General features: G+C 36.3%; 2 protein-coding genes across 2 annotated transcripts; one reads left to right on the top strand and one right to left on the bottom strand.

Annotated features, from left to right (window-relative positions):
* The first annotated feature begins 6,313 nt into the window (after positions 1-6,313).
* On the top strand, positions 6,314-12,686 carry LOC110915646 (protein transport Sec1a). The gene is made up of 19 exons (XM_022160375.2): positions 6,314-6,425; positions 6,494-6,572; positions 6,655-6,705; positions 6,804-6,900; positions 7,008-7,040; positions 7,613-7,741; positions 7,813-8,001; positions 8,069-8,152; positions 8,233-8,331; positions 8,416-8,486; positions 9,392-9,488; positions 9,594-9,719; positions 9,801-9,896; positions 10,600-10,713; positions 10,816-10,893; positions 11,060-11,238; positions 11,305-11,395; positions 11,483-11,572; positions 11,673-12,686. The coding sequence occupies exons 1-19, from the start codon at positions 6,314-6,316 to the stop codon at positions 11,709-11,711; spliced, it is 1,854 nt and encodes a 617-aa protein (XP_022016067.2). The 3' UTR covers positions 11,712-12,686.
* On the bottom strand, positions 12,091-14,136 carry LOC110915647 (pentatricopeptide repeat-containing protein At3g02650, mitochondrial). Its single transcript, XM_022160377.2, has one exon. The coding sequence runs from the start codon at positions 14,067-14,069 to the stop codon at positions 12,315-12,317; it is 1,755 nt and encodes a 584-aa protein (XP_022016069.1). The 5' UTR covers positions 14,070-14,136; the 3' UTR covers positions 12,091-12,314.
* Between the last annotated feature and the right edge of the window lie 1,053 nt (positions 14,137-15,189).

Here is a 15,189-nt window from a genome sequence, read left to right as displayed (position 1 = left end):
ATGTTACGCAACTAAAGACATTATCATCATGCTAAATAAAGACAATATTATAAAAATTTTAATTTGAATATTTAAATATTGACTACTAATTAAAAAAGTTGTTGTAGACGCTCAAATTTATAGTTTTAAAAACTTTAGTCCTATTTTTTTAAACGTATACTTTATTTTTAGTATGATTTTTTAATATGTAATATTTTCTGTACAATGATGATATTCGTATCTTGTCTCATGATCCATAAATCTAAAAATAGTATTTATATCAAAGTATTTATTATATCATTAATATAGATAGTAAAATTTAATTATGATTCATTTACCACAACCTCATAACTTATAATTATTTTTAAAAATACTTACAATTTTATGATAATTATTTTTTTAATTTTTTAGTGTTACTTCTTTTTAAGACATATAATAAAATGGATTGTAGTATCTCAAAAGAAAACTGAAAACTTAGAAAATTATTTTGAATATCGAAAATATAATTGTTCTTTTGTTTTACTATTTTATCTAAATAAATCATTTCATTAATAAGGATTATATACAAGTTTATAATTTACATTTTTTCGTCATTTAACCCGTGTAATACACGGGGTTGTAAGCTAGTATAAGATAAATATAGATTTGAGAAAGTCTTCTATGAATGACACGTGTCCAAAACTTGGTTTCTTTTATTATAGTAGATAGATTAATGTGTAATAAATTCTAAAAATATTGTTTGGTATAATAAAGTATTAATTATAGAGTAAAGATTCCTAACAAAGTATCTTATCGTACAAAACGTATAAATGGCATGGAAAAGTAAAAAAACGCGGTGGCATTTTCGTACCGAATCGATACCATGTTACTTAGTACAGGTATCAAAATTTATCTAAAATAAAAACCGAATATCGTATCATATATGTTCTATCGGTATCGTTATGGTAAAGTAGTGTTAAAAATCCCGAACCGAGAGGAGGGCATGATAGTAGCAGTATGATACGGTATCGACATGTAGCATAAATTCCCACTCCTAGGCCCTAACTGGAGGGGGGGTATGATGGTAAAACGGTTAATATTTTGAAGGCCGACCGGATCGGTTCAACAATTAGCCGGCCGGCCGAGCCGGAAATTCCATGAAAATAACGGTTTGGCCGGATTAGATGGTTGTTAGGTAGAGAATAAGAAAGATGAAAGAAAATAATTAAAAGTGTCGGATAAGATGTATGTTACAGAGTACAGACATGTAGTCATTTATGCGATGGCCAACTGGAGTTGGAGTTTCTTGAAGATGAAAAACAAAATTAATAAAAGTAACTAAAATTTTGAAAGTCAAATTAAAAAGTGGTGATACGTTTTTGTTGAGTTTCGATAAATATCTAAGGTTCCAATGTGATGTCCATGTCAGATTTATTTTTTATTTACATTTTACTTTATTTTTTGTTTATATACATCTCTCTTAGGTTAAAACACTTTTAGTTTTATTGTTATGAACAACATGTATATATAAACTACAAAACAAATTACAAAATTACTTGCATTTGTTTTTTAATTATACATATAAACAAATTCATATTTTTTATATGTTTACAAAAGGGTAACAAATAGTATACATTTTTATTCTTTAATTTTAGTTTCTTCTGTATAAATTATATCATAATATTTTTTTAGTTTCTATATTTTTGAATTATTAAATTATTTATATCGGTTCTTAAATCTGGTTGAATCGGTTCGGCCGGTCTGACCAGTAAACTGGTAAGGTTTCCGGTTCAATGTATGGTCTGGTCCGGTTCTGAAAACATTAGTAAAACCAGAAAGAATAGAAGTTTTTGTTGGAAAGAAATGGCGCCTAAAAATAGCCAAACACATTTCCCCTTCCTATGCCTCTATTGCCGCTCATCCTCTCTTTCTCTCACTACAATTCAATTGTTCATCTGCAATTTCATTGTTTCTAGATTTCAAACTTGTAGCCTCCCGATCATAGGTCTATTGGAGTTGTTAATCAATGTCGTTGTCCGATTCTGAAACGTCCTCTCATGGAGGAGATCACCAAATGTTTCGTCAAGTCACACGTGATCGTAAGTTTCTATGTGATTATTCAATGTGTATGTAATTGTAATATTTAATCGCATGAAATTGTGGATTTCTTCTATCATATCATCAACAATGCCATTTAATTAAAATGATCATAACATTTACATCAAAATTTAGGCCTCGGGTTTTCTGGTTTATCTGATTAGTCACGTGTTACTTTATTATAAGTGTTTGTGCAACGAGACTGTACACGTAGGATAAACCGATATGAAAGAATAAAAGGGAGTTTAAAACATACTGAAAACTTGCAGCTTTAGGAATCAGGACCATACATCAGTTGACACTACCATAAATATAGCTTAGTATTTGATGAAGAGAAACATCAAGAATTTAAGTGTCAATATTGGAGATGAGTAGTATTGATAATGCACTCCTGTGTAGGCCTTATATCATGGCCTAATGATAGTGTATGAGACCTATGCCCTTGATACTAAACAAGTTTTTTTCTCACAACATTTTTATTTCTACGATGGCTTGTGTTACATATACCTAGCAAGGAGCGGGTTAAATTGGGTAAGTTTTCCTTGCCTTGTGGGTTGTTTTGGGCAACTCTGAACTAGGAGTATGGGCCAGATGGGTCATGTAAGTTAACGGCCACTACAACTACCCCCCCCCCCCAATATATGGCCTGCAACTGCCACCACTACGCCACTTTCTGTCCAGAATGACACCACCATTGCTTGGGGTTCAAGAACATAGAAACGCCTATTGTTGATTTCCGCCATTTAATTGTGGAGGAATGCCTTTATGATTTGAGAGAGATAGAGAGAATACAAGGGATTTTCTTGGAAAGAGAGAAAGACGGTCGAAGAAGTATGCACTAAAGCACTAGGTTTTGTATTTATTAGGGGTGACATCTTCTGACAAGACACGAATGTAGTCAAGTTATGGGTTGTCATTTCTATTACATTTAATAAGCAGGTCATGTGCGGACTGACAACACGTTTAAAAATTAGAATAAAATACATACTTTATAAGTGCAGCCCGCCAACTTAACACTATTGTCACCCCTAGACCATTATTAACTTTTTATATAAAAAAATTATTTATTCCATAGATCGTTAGGCCAAAGGGTACGGGAGGCGCCACCCCGCCACATTTGCATCCATAGTGCCCCGGGGGCGCCAACCTCCATACTGTCGTCGTTAAGGGGGGGGGGGGGGGGGATCCTCGTTCCGCCAGCACGTTAACGAGCAGCCTTGGCATTTTCGAAGTTGATGGTGGTTAAATGGGGGCACTATCTTCAGCCAAAGCCACACCCTGGAAGTTAAAGGGGGCGCCATCTTCAGCCAAAGCCACTCCCTGTGTGACGTGGACATGACGTGGCACTGAGGTGGCGTGATAAAGCCCTTAAGGGCTTTATACTAGGGCTGTTCATGAGCCGAGCCGAGCCGAGCTAGGGCAAGCTTAGGCTCGGCTCGATTATAAATCGAGCTGGCTCGGCTCGGATTTGAAACCGAGCTGAAAATCTAAGCTCGGGCGCGGCTCGGCTTGGTTTGGCTCGATTTTAAAAATAAAAATTAATACATAGCTCTCAAAATTCAGTATTCTAAAATATTATTCAATACTTCAAAAGAACATATTCAAAATAAGTTCAACCTAATACATTACAAGCCAAAATCACGTTCAACAACACAAAATAAGTTTTATATTTCAAATAAATACAATACTTGTTCATTAACACGGTAATCAACCTTTAAATATGTCACAGATATCAAACTACAAGCCTAAATACATGTAAATAATAATCACATTTTTGTAATATATTATATGTATATAAAAATAAAGTATATTATAAGTAAAATAATTCGAGCTAAGCCGAGCCGAGCTACCAAGCGAGCCAAACCGAGCCAATTTGGCTCGTCACGAGCCGAGCTAGGCTCACTTTCTAACCGAGCCGAGCCAGCTCGGCTCACTTTCAAACCGAGCCATATCGAGCGAGCTTTTTCCGAGCGAGCTCCGAGCCGCGAGCTTTTTGGACAGCCCTACTTTATACCACACCCTCCTGCCTTAGGGGTTGTTTGGCAACATCTGAATGGTTAAGTGCTAAACTAGTAAGGGGTATAAACCATTAAGTGTTGAACCAGTAAGATGTCTGAACCATTAAGAGCCTGTATAATGTTTAACCGTTTAGAGGAATGTCTGACCAACTCAGATTAGAGGTCTTAACCATTCAGACTGTGTACAAATCTTAACCATTCAGAGGCAAATGTCTGAACCATCCAGACATCTCCTCGTGAAACAAACAGTCTGAACCATTAAGTGTTGAACTAGTAAGAGGTCTGAACCACTAAGAGCCTCATTAAGAGGTAAACAAACAGCCCCGGAGTATTAATCATTAAAATATCAAATAGATGGGTTTCATATTTTTTTATTTATGAATATTTAAAGTAACAAATAATAAAGCAATATTTAAATGAAAACAGGTCAACCAAACCCAAACCTGTTTGACATGTTTTTCTATGATGACCCGGTCCAACCTGAATCCATTTTGACATGTTACCAACCCGAATGCCTTAGTTTTCCTTGTTGTATATCTAATGTATTTTACTAAATCTAGTACTTTATCATAACTGATACGTCTTATATCATTTCTCATTTACAAATAAATTACAATGTGGAAAGTGATTATCGTTTTGCAGGGTTGCTACATGAAATGCTCAAAAATTCCTCAAAATCACATTGGAAGGTACATATTTCATAATTTTGCATGAGATATATTCAATTAAAGTTACAATCACTACATCATCATCATACTCATAGTCAGTAAACCCCACCAATAGCAAAGCTAAGATAGGGTCTGAGGAGGGTAAGATGTAGACAACCTTACCTCTACCCGTAGGAACAGAGAGGCTGCTTCCAGTGAGACCCCGGCTCGATTGTAGTTTTGCATCAAGCAGGGGCGGACCTACCTTAGGGGAAGGGTAGCCTCCGCCAGTGGCGGAGCTTGACCAAAAGTTTCGAGGGGGCGTAAAGTAATGGGACCCAAAAAACTTTTTTCCTATCGTTATGTTTCGGTTCGGGTTGGGTTGGCTATTCGATTCAAATCGTGTCAAATAATAATAGTTTCAAATAAAACAAAGTGTATATTTACCAAACTACCCATCATTTATGTATAAAGTTTATAAATATTTAGAATATACAATTTAGGAAAAATAATCTAGGAGGCGATCCTATATAATTTTAAAATTTCCGGACGAAAAATCGGAACTTGTACACTTCTAACCGAAATATTGGGGTGGGCGGGTGCACCCCCGAGCACCCACTATCCTCCGCCTCTGGCCTCCGCTACCGCTTGGCGCTCTGGCGGTAGTGTAAGCCCCTGCTTGATGCAAAACTACAATCGAGCCGGGGTCTCACTGGAAGCAACCTCTCTATTCCTACGGGGTAGAGATAAGGTTATCTACCTTAGGGGAAGGGTAGCCTCCGCTACCGCTTGGCGCTCCGGCGGTAGTGTAAATTTTGGAAAAATGTTACCGCTACGAAGATTTTCTAGATCCGCCACTGGCATCAAGCCTTAGACATAAGGCACATAACACTCAGCAATTGAGACAAATGCCGATTAGTGCATGTACTCCCTTGTCTTTCGGCTATCAACGCCACCACATGATGCATGATTAACCATCCGCCTCTTTTAACGTTATTTTCACGAAATTAGCAAAATAACGCTTGGCGCTCCGGCGGTAGTGTAAGCCCCTGCTTGATGCAAAACTACAATCGAGCCGGGGTCTCACTGGAAGCAACCTCTCTATTCCTACGGGGTAGAGATAAGGTTATCTACCTTAGGGGAAGAGTAGCCTCCGCTACCGCTTGGCGCTCCGGCGGTAGTGTAAATTTTGGAAAAATGTTACCGCTACGAAGATTTTCTAGATCCGCCACAGGCATCAAGCCTTAGACATAAGGCACATAACACTCAGCAATTGAGACAAATGCCGATTAGTGCATGTACTCCCTTGTCTTTCGGCTATCAACGCCACCACATGATGCATGATTAACCATCCGCCTCTTTTAACGTTATTTTCATGAAATTAGCAAAATAACGTTAGAATTAGTGCACTTTCACTTTTGCCCCCCCCCCCCCCCCCCCCCCCCGAGCGCCCACACATATATACATTATATGCGCATACCGCAAGCGGAGCCATTACAATCACTACTTGAGTTTCATTTATAACTGGCCAACACTGTAAATAATGTTAGTTTATTCCTATTCTACACTATGCTATTATTTCTTGAAAAATTTATGGATATATCTCTGTATGATCTTTTGCAGGTACTTATCATGGATAAAGTTACTATGAAAGTTATGTCTGCTTCATGCAAAATGGCTGACATCACAGATCAAGGAGTTTCATGTAAGAACATAAAGCTCAATACTAATAACTTTGCGTCGGTTTTGATCTCGAGTGACCTTGTTATGCAGTGGTTGAACAACTTTTTAAAGGAAGGGAGCCTATGCCTAATATGGATGCCATATATTACATTCAGCCAATTAAAGAGAAGTATAACATTACTCTTGTTGTATAACCCACTTTATTTTCTAAAGGAGACTAAGATTTAGCCCTTTCTTTCGCTCATTTGCAGCCTTATCATGCTTATATCCGACATGTCGGGGAGAGAACCTTTGTATAAGAAGTATGTAAAGAACTGCTGTTACCTACAACGATTCGAGCCCTTGTTTATTATATGTATATATGGTTGATAGTGTTTGTTTTTTTTTCCTTCTGTTGCAGAGCGTTCATTTATTTTAGTTCTCCAATCCCGAAGGATTTTGTTAGTAAACTCAAGGCTGATTCAAGTGTCGTACCACGCATCGGTGCATTGAGAGAGGTTAATATTACCGTTGTATTTTTCTTCGATTCCGATATTTTTTTTCTTGTAAACTCGAAGTGATGAAGTATGATCCGGATATTAGTTTTCACTCTATTTGATTGCAGATGAACTTGGAGTACTTTCCCATAGATAATCAGGTAATATTATTTCGAGAAAAGTACACGGATGGTCCTGTGGTTAACCAAAATTTTGGATTTAGTCCGTAGTTTTTTTAAAGAACACAGATGGTCCCTGTGGTGTGCACTTTGTAACGCATTTAGTCTCCAACTTGTGTCAAAAGTACATGGATGGTCCCCGTGGTATGCACTTTGTAACGCATTTAGTCCCTAAACGTTGGGGACTAAATGCGTTACAAAGTGCAAACCACAGGGACCTTCAGTGTACCTTTGAAAAAAGCTGGGGACTAAATATGATACAAAGTGCAAACTATAGGGACCATCCGTGTACTTTTGAAAAACTAGGGACTAAATCCAAAATTTTGGTTAACCACATGGACCATTCGTGTACTTTACTTTACCATTTCCATCAAATATTATTATTATTCCTTGGTTTATGGTTTGATGTTCTAATTTGTAGCCGAAATTATGTATGTTCTATATCTATTCTATCAAGATATAGAGCACAAAGTTTGATAAACTTTTGACATGAGATAAGTTATCTTTTTTTTTTAGTTCTTGACCATTTGAACTTTGTCTGTGTTTCACCATAGGCATTTGTAACCGATGATGAACGAGCGTTAGAAGAGATGTACGGTGACAATGCTGAAAATTCTCACCAATTTGAGGTTTCGTTAAATACAATGGCTACTCGCATCGCCACCACTTTTGCTTCACTTAAGGTAAAAAGTTATACATTTAAACTTTTTCTATGCTTTAAAAAAAAGTTTGTTGAATGTTTGCATTCTTGCAGGAGCATCCCACTGTACGCTACCGTGTGAAGGGCACATCTGGATCTGCAGAAACAACATTCCGTGATTTAGTTCCTCAAAAGCTAGCTTCGGCTATATGCGAACACATTAATACGTATAAAACTACTATTCCTAAGTTCCCACCAACTCAAACATGCGAGTTGCTCATCGTCGACAGATCTGTTGATCTGGTAATTTCATTGTTCATAATTTGTGAAATTTTACTGTGTGTATAACGACGCACATGTGCAAGTTCAGGTTGCACCGGTCATTCATGAATGGACTTATGATGCAATGTGCCATGATCTAGTAGACTTGGACGGAAACAAATATGTTATGGAGGTACCTTTTGTTCTGTATATCGAGTAAAATAATAATAATAACTAACTAGCGTCGAAAAATAATAAGTACTTTGCGTTCAGGTCCCTAGTAAATCTGGTGGCGATCCGGAGACAAAAGAGTTCCTTTTGGAAGATCATGATTCAGTTTGGCTTGAAATGCGCCATTTGCATATCGCTGATGTACGTCTCTTGCTTATTTCTTATTTTTTTTTTCCCTTCTAAACTCCACAAATTCTAATGCTTTTTCATCTGTTAATGTATCAGGCTAGTGAAAAACTGAGTGATAAGATGGACAATTTGCGGTCAAAAAACAAAGCTGCACAACTGCAACAAAAGTGAGTAGTTCCTATCGTTGAACACATTACCAAATGGATCTATCTTTTGATGCATATATAGATATAGTGGATGGATATAATGAGAACTACCCTGAAGTTGGAAGAACTTTGAGAACTCCTTGAAAAAAATTGTTTTTTTTTTTATTTTCGCCAAAAAAATTAAAATTATGACAGTGTAAGCATAGTTGTTAAAAGCCATCGCCTCTTGCGCCTAGGCCCATTTTTCAGGCGAGGCGAGGTAGTTGCGATTTAAGGCAAGGAAATTGCGCTTTAATTCTCTAGGTGATGGTTCAGGCGCAGATTCCGGCGAGATTCCTAGATTCCGGAGAGTTTCCGGCCAAATTCTCTAAATTTTGACAGGATTCTAGCCAAATTTCTACTTTTTTCCACTAATACACTAATATTTTTAGAACTTTTGGTTCTTCATAGATGATATAGTTTTATATAATAGATTCTGTTTATTTTATTTGAAGAATAGTATTCTTTTTGTAATATATTTAGTTGAACTTTTTTCATTATGCGCTTAATTTTTCTCAGGCTCTCGCTTTTTTTGCGCTTTGTGCCTAGGGCCCAGGCGAGGCCTATGCGCCTTAAGTGCGCTTAGCGCATTTAATAACTATGAGTGTAAGGGATCAAAAACCCTTCGTAAATGAACGCTAGGAGTTTTTTTTGTTTTTTTGTTTTTTTTTTTTTTTTGTAAAAGTTACATGATTCTAAAAAATTTTGGCAAAAAAATTAAAAGAAAATTTTCTTTTTTTCAAGGAGTTTTCAAGTTCTTTCAACTCGGGGTGGTTTTCATCTGCCTGATCCTATAGATATATATACTTACATATGCATGCATATATACACATACATACATATATGTTTTTATGTGTTTCTCACATTACAACTTTGACAACATGCAGAGATAGTAGTGAATTATCTACCAGAGATATGCAGAAACTGGTTCAAGCTTTGCCTGAATACAACCAACAAATGGAAAAACTCTCACTTCATGTCGAGGTTTGTTTCGCAGTCTCATTAGCTCAGGAATCTAAAACCTTAATTAATCCAAACTATCTCTCTAAATACTTGTGGACTGTTTGGTTCATTTGTCTTGTAAATCAGCTTGCTGGGAAAATTAATGCGAAAATAAGTGAGTACGGGCTTAGAGATCTCGGTCAAATTGAGCAGGATCTTGTCTTTGGTGATGCTGGATACAAAGAACTTGTTGAATATTTAGAAGAAAATGAGGTAATTTATTGGTTCAACAAACTTCTCTTAAGACCTCATATCATTTCTATGGCTAACAGTTTTTATTTAAACCGCTTCCAGGACGGAAATGACGAAAATAAATTGAGATTAATGATGATTTATGCATTGGCGGATCCTGAAAATTTTACGGGCGAAAAAGCAACAAAGCTTATGGAGGTAGCAACTTGATTAATTTTCACTAACTTTCTGTCAAGAAATAATCATTATCTTACAATAAATTCAAAAGTACAAGCATTTTAGACAAGTTTAAGGACTTTAGTACACAAAAATTAGTTTGATGACTTTTTCTTGTTACTTTTATTAGACAAGTTTAAGGACTTTAATACACAAAAATTAGTTTGATGACTTTTTCTTGTTACTTTTACAAGTTGAGGGACTTTTTTGTGAAAAGTAAGAAAATATCCTGGTTTTTTCCATAATGTTAACCAATGTTAGAAAAATCGGGATTAATCGGCGACTAATTGGTGATTAGTCGCTAGTCGGTCGGCCACTGATTAATTTTTAGGTAATCAGTGAATTAATCGCTAGTCGGGCGGAAATCGGTCCTAGTCGACCGGAAATAGACGATTCCGGTGAGATTCATACCAAATCCTGTAAATTCTGGCGATTAATCTTGTATACATAAGAAAATGGGTAGAGGAAGGGTTAAAACCTGTCTACTTAAAAAGAATTACATTAAAATGTGTGTGTATATGTGTATAAAACAAAACAAAAAAACATATAAAAATCTCGATCCGATTAATCCCAATTAATCACGACGAATCCCGATTAATCGCTAGTCAATACCCTGTTGGCCGATTAGCGCGCAACGATTCTTACAACCATGATATTAACCCTGTTATTCTTTGGTGTTTTTCAGATGGCAAATTTGCCCCCTGAGGATATGAAGATAATAGAAAACATGAGATTGCTTGAAGGACCAAAAGTAGTGAAAGAAGAAAAAAAGGGGGGTTTCCTCCATTTTGAAAGAAAGGTAATTCTATAATAATGTATATAAGTGAACTTACAAGTTTATAACTCTTACATCATGACATAAAGTTGTGAAAATTGCTATGTTTTATTTGGTTAACATAAGACCAAAAAAGCACTAAGAAAGGATAGACAAGGAGAAGAAGAAACATGGGCTCTCTTCCGATTTTTTCCGGTGATAGAGGTACTATATTTTCTTGTACAAAACATGTTAAATCGGTTATGTATTACTTATAAATTGATAGTTTTTTTTTTTTTTTGAACGGCAAATTTGGATCACTGACGGACCATAAAGTGATATTACTAGGATACATTATGGTACTAATATAATCTGTTACATAATGACTCAGGAATTGATCGAAAAGATTGAAAAACATGAGTTGCCGAAGGACGAGTACCCATGCATGAACGAACCAAGTTCCGGGTTAGGAGCAGCTGGTCATGCTCCAAAGAGCAACGCGCAACAATCACGAAGATCGAGGAGGACACAGGCGCATGGAAAGTTTGCTTCTGATGATGGATATTCAAGGTAGCTTCACCAATATTCATGGAGCTTCTATAACTTCAGTTACTAACATTTTAACCATATTTGCAGTGACTCGGTGCTAAAAAACGCCGCGACAGATTTAAAACACATGGGGCAGCGGATTTTTGTTTTTATCATCGGTGGTGCCACTAGATCCGAGGTAAACATTGCAAGGCTTTGATACGTGCCATGTGTACTCCAGCTCGGTTTCTACCGTCGTTTAAGACACTTGGTTGTTTATTTGCAGCTGCGGGTTATTCACAAGCTTACTACTAAACTGAGGAGAGAGGTTGTACTGGGTTCAACTAGTATAGATGATCCACCACAATACATCACAGTATTAACCTTCCACTTCTTTTCCTTTTATTTATTTATTTATTTATTTATTTATTTTTTTTGAGTAACTACTTTATTTTTTGAACTTTTATGTGTTGCAGAAAGTGAAGATGCTTTCGATGGCAGAACCCGATGGTTGATGACCAGATGCAGCTTATTGTTTTCGTGGGAGCTACGGTTTTCATGGGTGCTGTGAATCACGACGGGCTATCTTGCTGATCTCTTCTTATATTGTATTCATATGGCAAAATTTTGTATATAATTATTTTAACAAAAGATAAAATAAACCAATGTAAAAGTTATGCATTGCAGATGAGAAAAATAATTTGCTTTTGTTCTGTTTCATCTTTGTGTGTCCCGTATTTACGAAGATAATTCGAGACCAGGCATATAGCATTGAGGTAGAATACAAAGAAATTGCGAAAATGAGACCATAAAAATCTGAGTGCGATATACCCTTCCAACCCAGAACAACCATTTGACTTTTACGTTGACTTCTAAGAAACCGAAAAAATTAAGTAAAACAGCAACCAAAATGGAAATAATTCCGGTAACGGGTTCTCTTGGTTACCAAAATAAGAAATCAAAAACTGTGTGCCCTCGTTATTGTTTGATGGTTAAACGCTAAAAGCTGAAAAAAATAGAAGGGGCGCTACATACTGCTGAACCTTGTACAGGAATCAAGAAAACAAAAAGAATAACATTTGACATACCTTCATGGTACAGATCAACTACCAAAAACTTTACGCTGCAACAGTCGCTTCTTTGGCGCCTTTTCCCTCTTCCTCCAACTCCTTAACCGCTCTTATAAGCGATTTTGTAATCCCGTTCAGATGCAAACCCTTTTTCGTCATTTCCTCCATTAACTTCTCCGCCATTACCCAATCAGCCGCTTTCAAACAAAGAGATTGAATCAATTTATTATACTCGTCAGTATTCGGCCGAACCCCATACTCCTCCATTTCCTCCAATAACTTCACCGCCTTTCCGAATTGCTCAAGTTTACAATACCCGCGAATAATCGTATGGTAAATGACAGGTGTCAGCTTGCAGTGATTCTTTTTAGCCTCGGTTAACATTTTGGAAGCTTCTTCCATTTCACCACCCTTTGCGTACCCGCTCATAATCACACTGTAAGCGAACACGTCCGGCTTGAGTCCCCTGTTTTCCATCATCCTCATTACGTTTATAGCTTCGGTCATATCTCCCGACTTCGAAAGCGCGTTGATAATGGTGTTAAAGATTGCATTTCCAGGCGGAGGACCATTATCAATCATTCGGGACAACAAAGCTTTTGCCGCTTCAATATCGTTAACTCTGCACAACGCTTGGATGACACAAGAAAACTGCTTGATTGCGTATTTCTTGTTTTCTATATCGTCCAACATCTTCAACGCAAAGTGAACTGAATCAGCGTCGTTCTTCTTTCGGTCACAAAGAGAACTGATTAAAAAGTTAACAGACGGCTGAGGTGGGTATTGTTGTTTCTCTTTTGCTGATAGATAAACGGAACGAGCTTCTTTCACCATCCCACCTTTGCATAAATAATATATAACATCACCGACTTTCGCTGCTTCGGGTAACTTTCCTTCACTAACCATCCTCTCACAAACCAAACCAACACGATCGAAAATCGATCGCCTACAAAGAGCTTGAATAGTAAAATAATACGAATCCGCATTCGTCACACAAGAAAAGTCTCCAAACTTGTCAAACACCTCGTACCCAGCCATCCCTTTACCTAACCTCGAAAACAAAGATATCAACGCATTAAGCATCTCGGTACTCACAACACCATCACCCTTTTCACCGATCTCCTTAACCAAATCCCACAACTTATACGCAACCTTCTTTTTCATCTCCGCACAAACCGCTCTCACAAGCACATCAAGCGACCTCGTCGTAACCGAAAACACTTGTTCGTTACTACCTCCAGCAGCCCACTTAAAGAAATCAATCAAACTCTCCCCCGAAACATTTTCACTTACCAACACTCTCACCACAAACTCTTCACTCAAATTCAAATTCATTTCATCAAGACTCGACTCTATCGACCTACGAACACCATCAAACTCACCGATCTCACTCTTCAAAAGCGTTATCACTCTATCTAATTCTCCTACATCAACCTCATTATTTAACTCCACCGGATCCTGATTCTCCGAATCGAACGCTTCGGTTTCGAACACATTTTTAACCTCATCAACACCTTGATTCCAGATTTCCCCAATATTAAAGGTATCATTTTTATCATTCTCATCAGCAATTACACCATTATTACTATGAGTACTCACTTCTACATCTGTAATTGAGTCTGTAGAGCTAGAACTAAAGAATCTAATGGCGTTTGATTGTGGGAATAAGGGTATGGATCTGAAATGTTGTGTATGGCGATAAGGTGTTAGGGTTTGAGAAGTGTGTACCTTAGAGTGCAATTGAGAGGATCTTGTGAGGGATGATCGGAATCTTTGTGCTGCTAATAATCTTGATCGCCACATTTTTAGTTTTGCAGATGTGTGATAGTTGAAGTCGATGTATCCCAAATCGCAAAACGCAAAAACCCTAATTCTTTGGGTATTTCAGGTTTTAGGATTTGAGTGTGGGTCGGTCGGTCGGGTCGGGTCGGTGAAATTTACATGTTAAATTCTCCTGTTTATTTTCCTTTAGCCCTTCAAGTTTCATTATTTTTCATTCAGTCCCTCTGTATTGCTTATATACTTCGTTTTTTTGTCTATGATTTCTTATTTATTATAAAGAATATATTTAGATTATCAACTCCTAATATAAACCAACTTGTTCTCCAAGTTTATTACCCCTATAAATAGTCCATGTATTCTATTGAATATTATGCACCATTAATATTAAACATCTCTTTCTCTCCCAATTATCTCTTCTCATCTTCTTGCTACTAGGCTTGTTTATAACACGTTATCAGCACGCTTGCTTTGGATCACACAATCATAAGGTATATCATATTCTTTTAAATTTCCAAAAGAATCATAATAATAAATTCAAATGATTTTATTTATATTATGGATATATACTGATCTCGAAGAAATCCATCTATGTATTGATGAAATTATTATAGTTATAATATTTTATAAGGATTTAGGCATCTATACTATATAATAAAAGAAACCAATTTTAGGACACTTGTCATCATATTAGGCAATGTATCTTATAGATAATTATTATTTAGTTTAATCTCTTCTAATTAAATATAGATAACTATCCTATTAAATATTATTTAATTTAATCTGTTAATGATAATTATTATTTAGTTTAATTTAATTTAATCTCTTTTAGTAAAAAATTCATAATTAATTTATTAACCAAACACATTCTTTATTAAAATATCTATCGATAAATTTTAACTTCGTTTGATGAAAAGAATTAGAACTGAAGTTGGCTCAAAATTCATAATTAGTTTATTAACCAAACATATTTTTTATTAAAATATCTAACGATAAAAAGAAATAGAATTGAAGTTCGCTTCCGTTTTTTTTTCTTTTAAAAAAATTAAAGTAAATTGTCATTGTAGTCTCTGAGATTTGTTCAAATTTGCCATTTTTGTCCAAATTGTGTTTTCCCCTCTGGGTCCCCGACTTTTCTCTTTTG

The sequence above is a fragment of the Helianthus annuus genome, chromosome 6 (genome assembly GCF_002127325.2).
Source record: "Helianthus annuus cultivar XRQ/B chromosome 6, HanXRQr2.0-SUNRISE, whole genome shotgun sequence".
Classification (NCBI taxonomy): Eukaryota; Viridiplantae; Streptophyta; class Magnoliopsida; order Asterales; family Asteraceae; genus Helianthus; species Helianthus annuus.
This window is presented reverse-complemented; position numbering and strand designations above follow the sequence as displayed.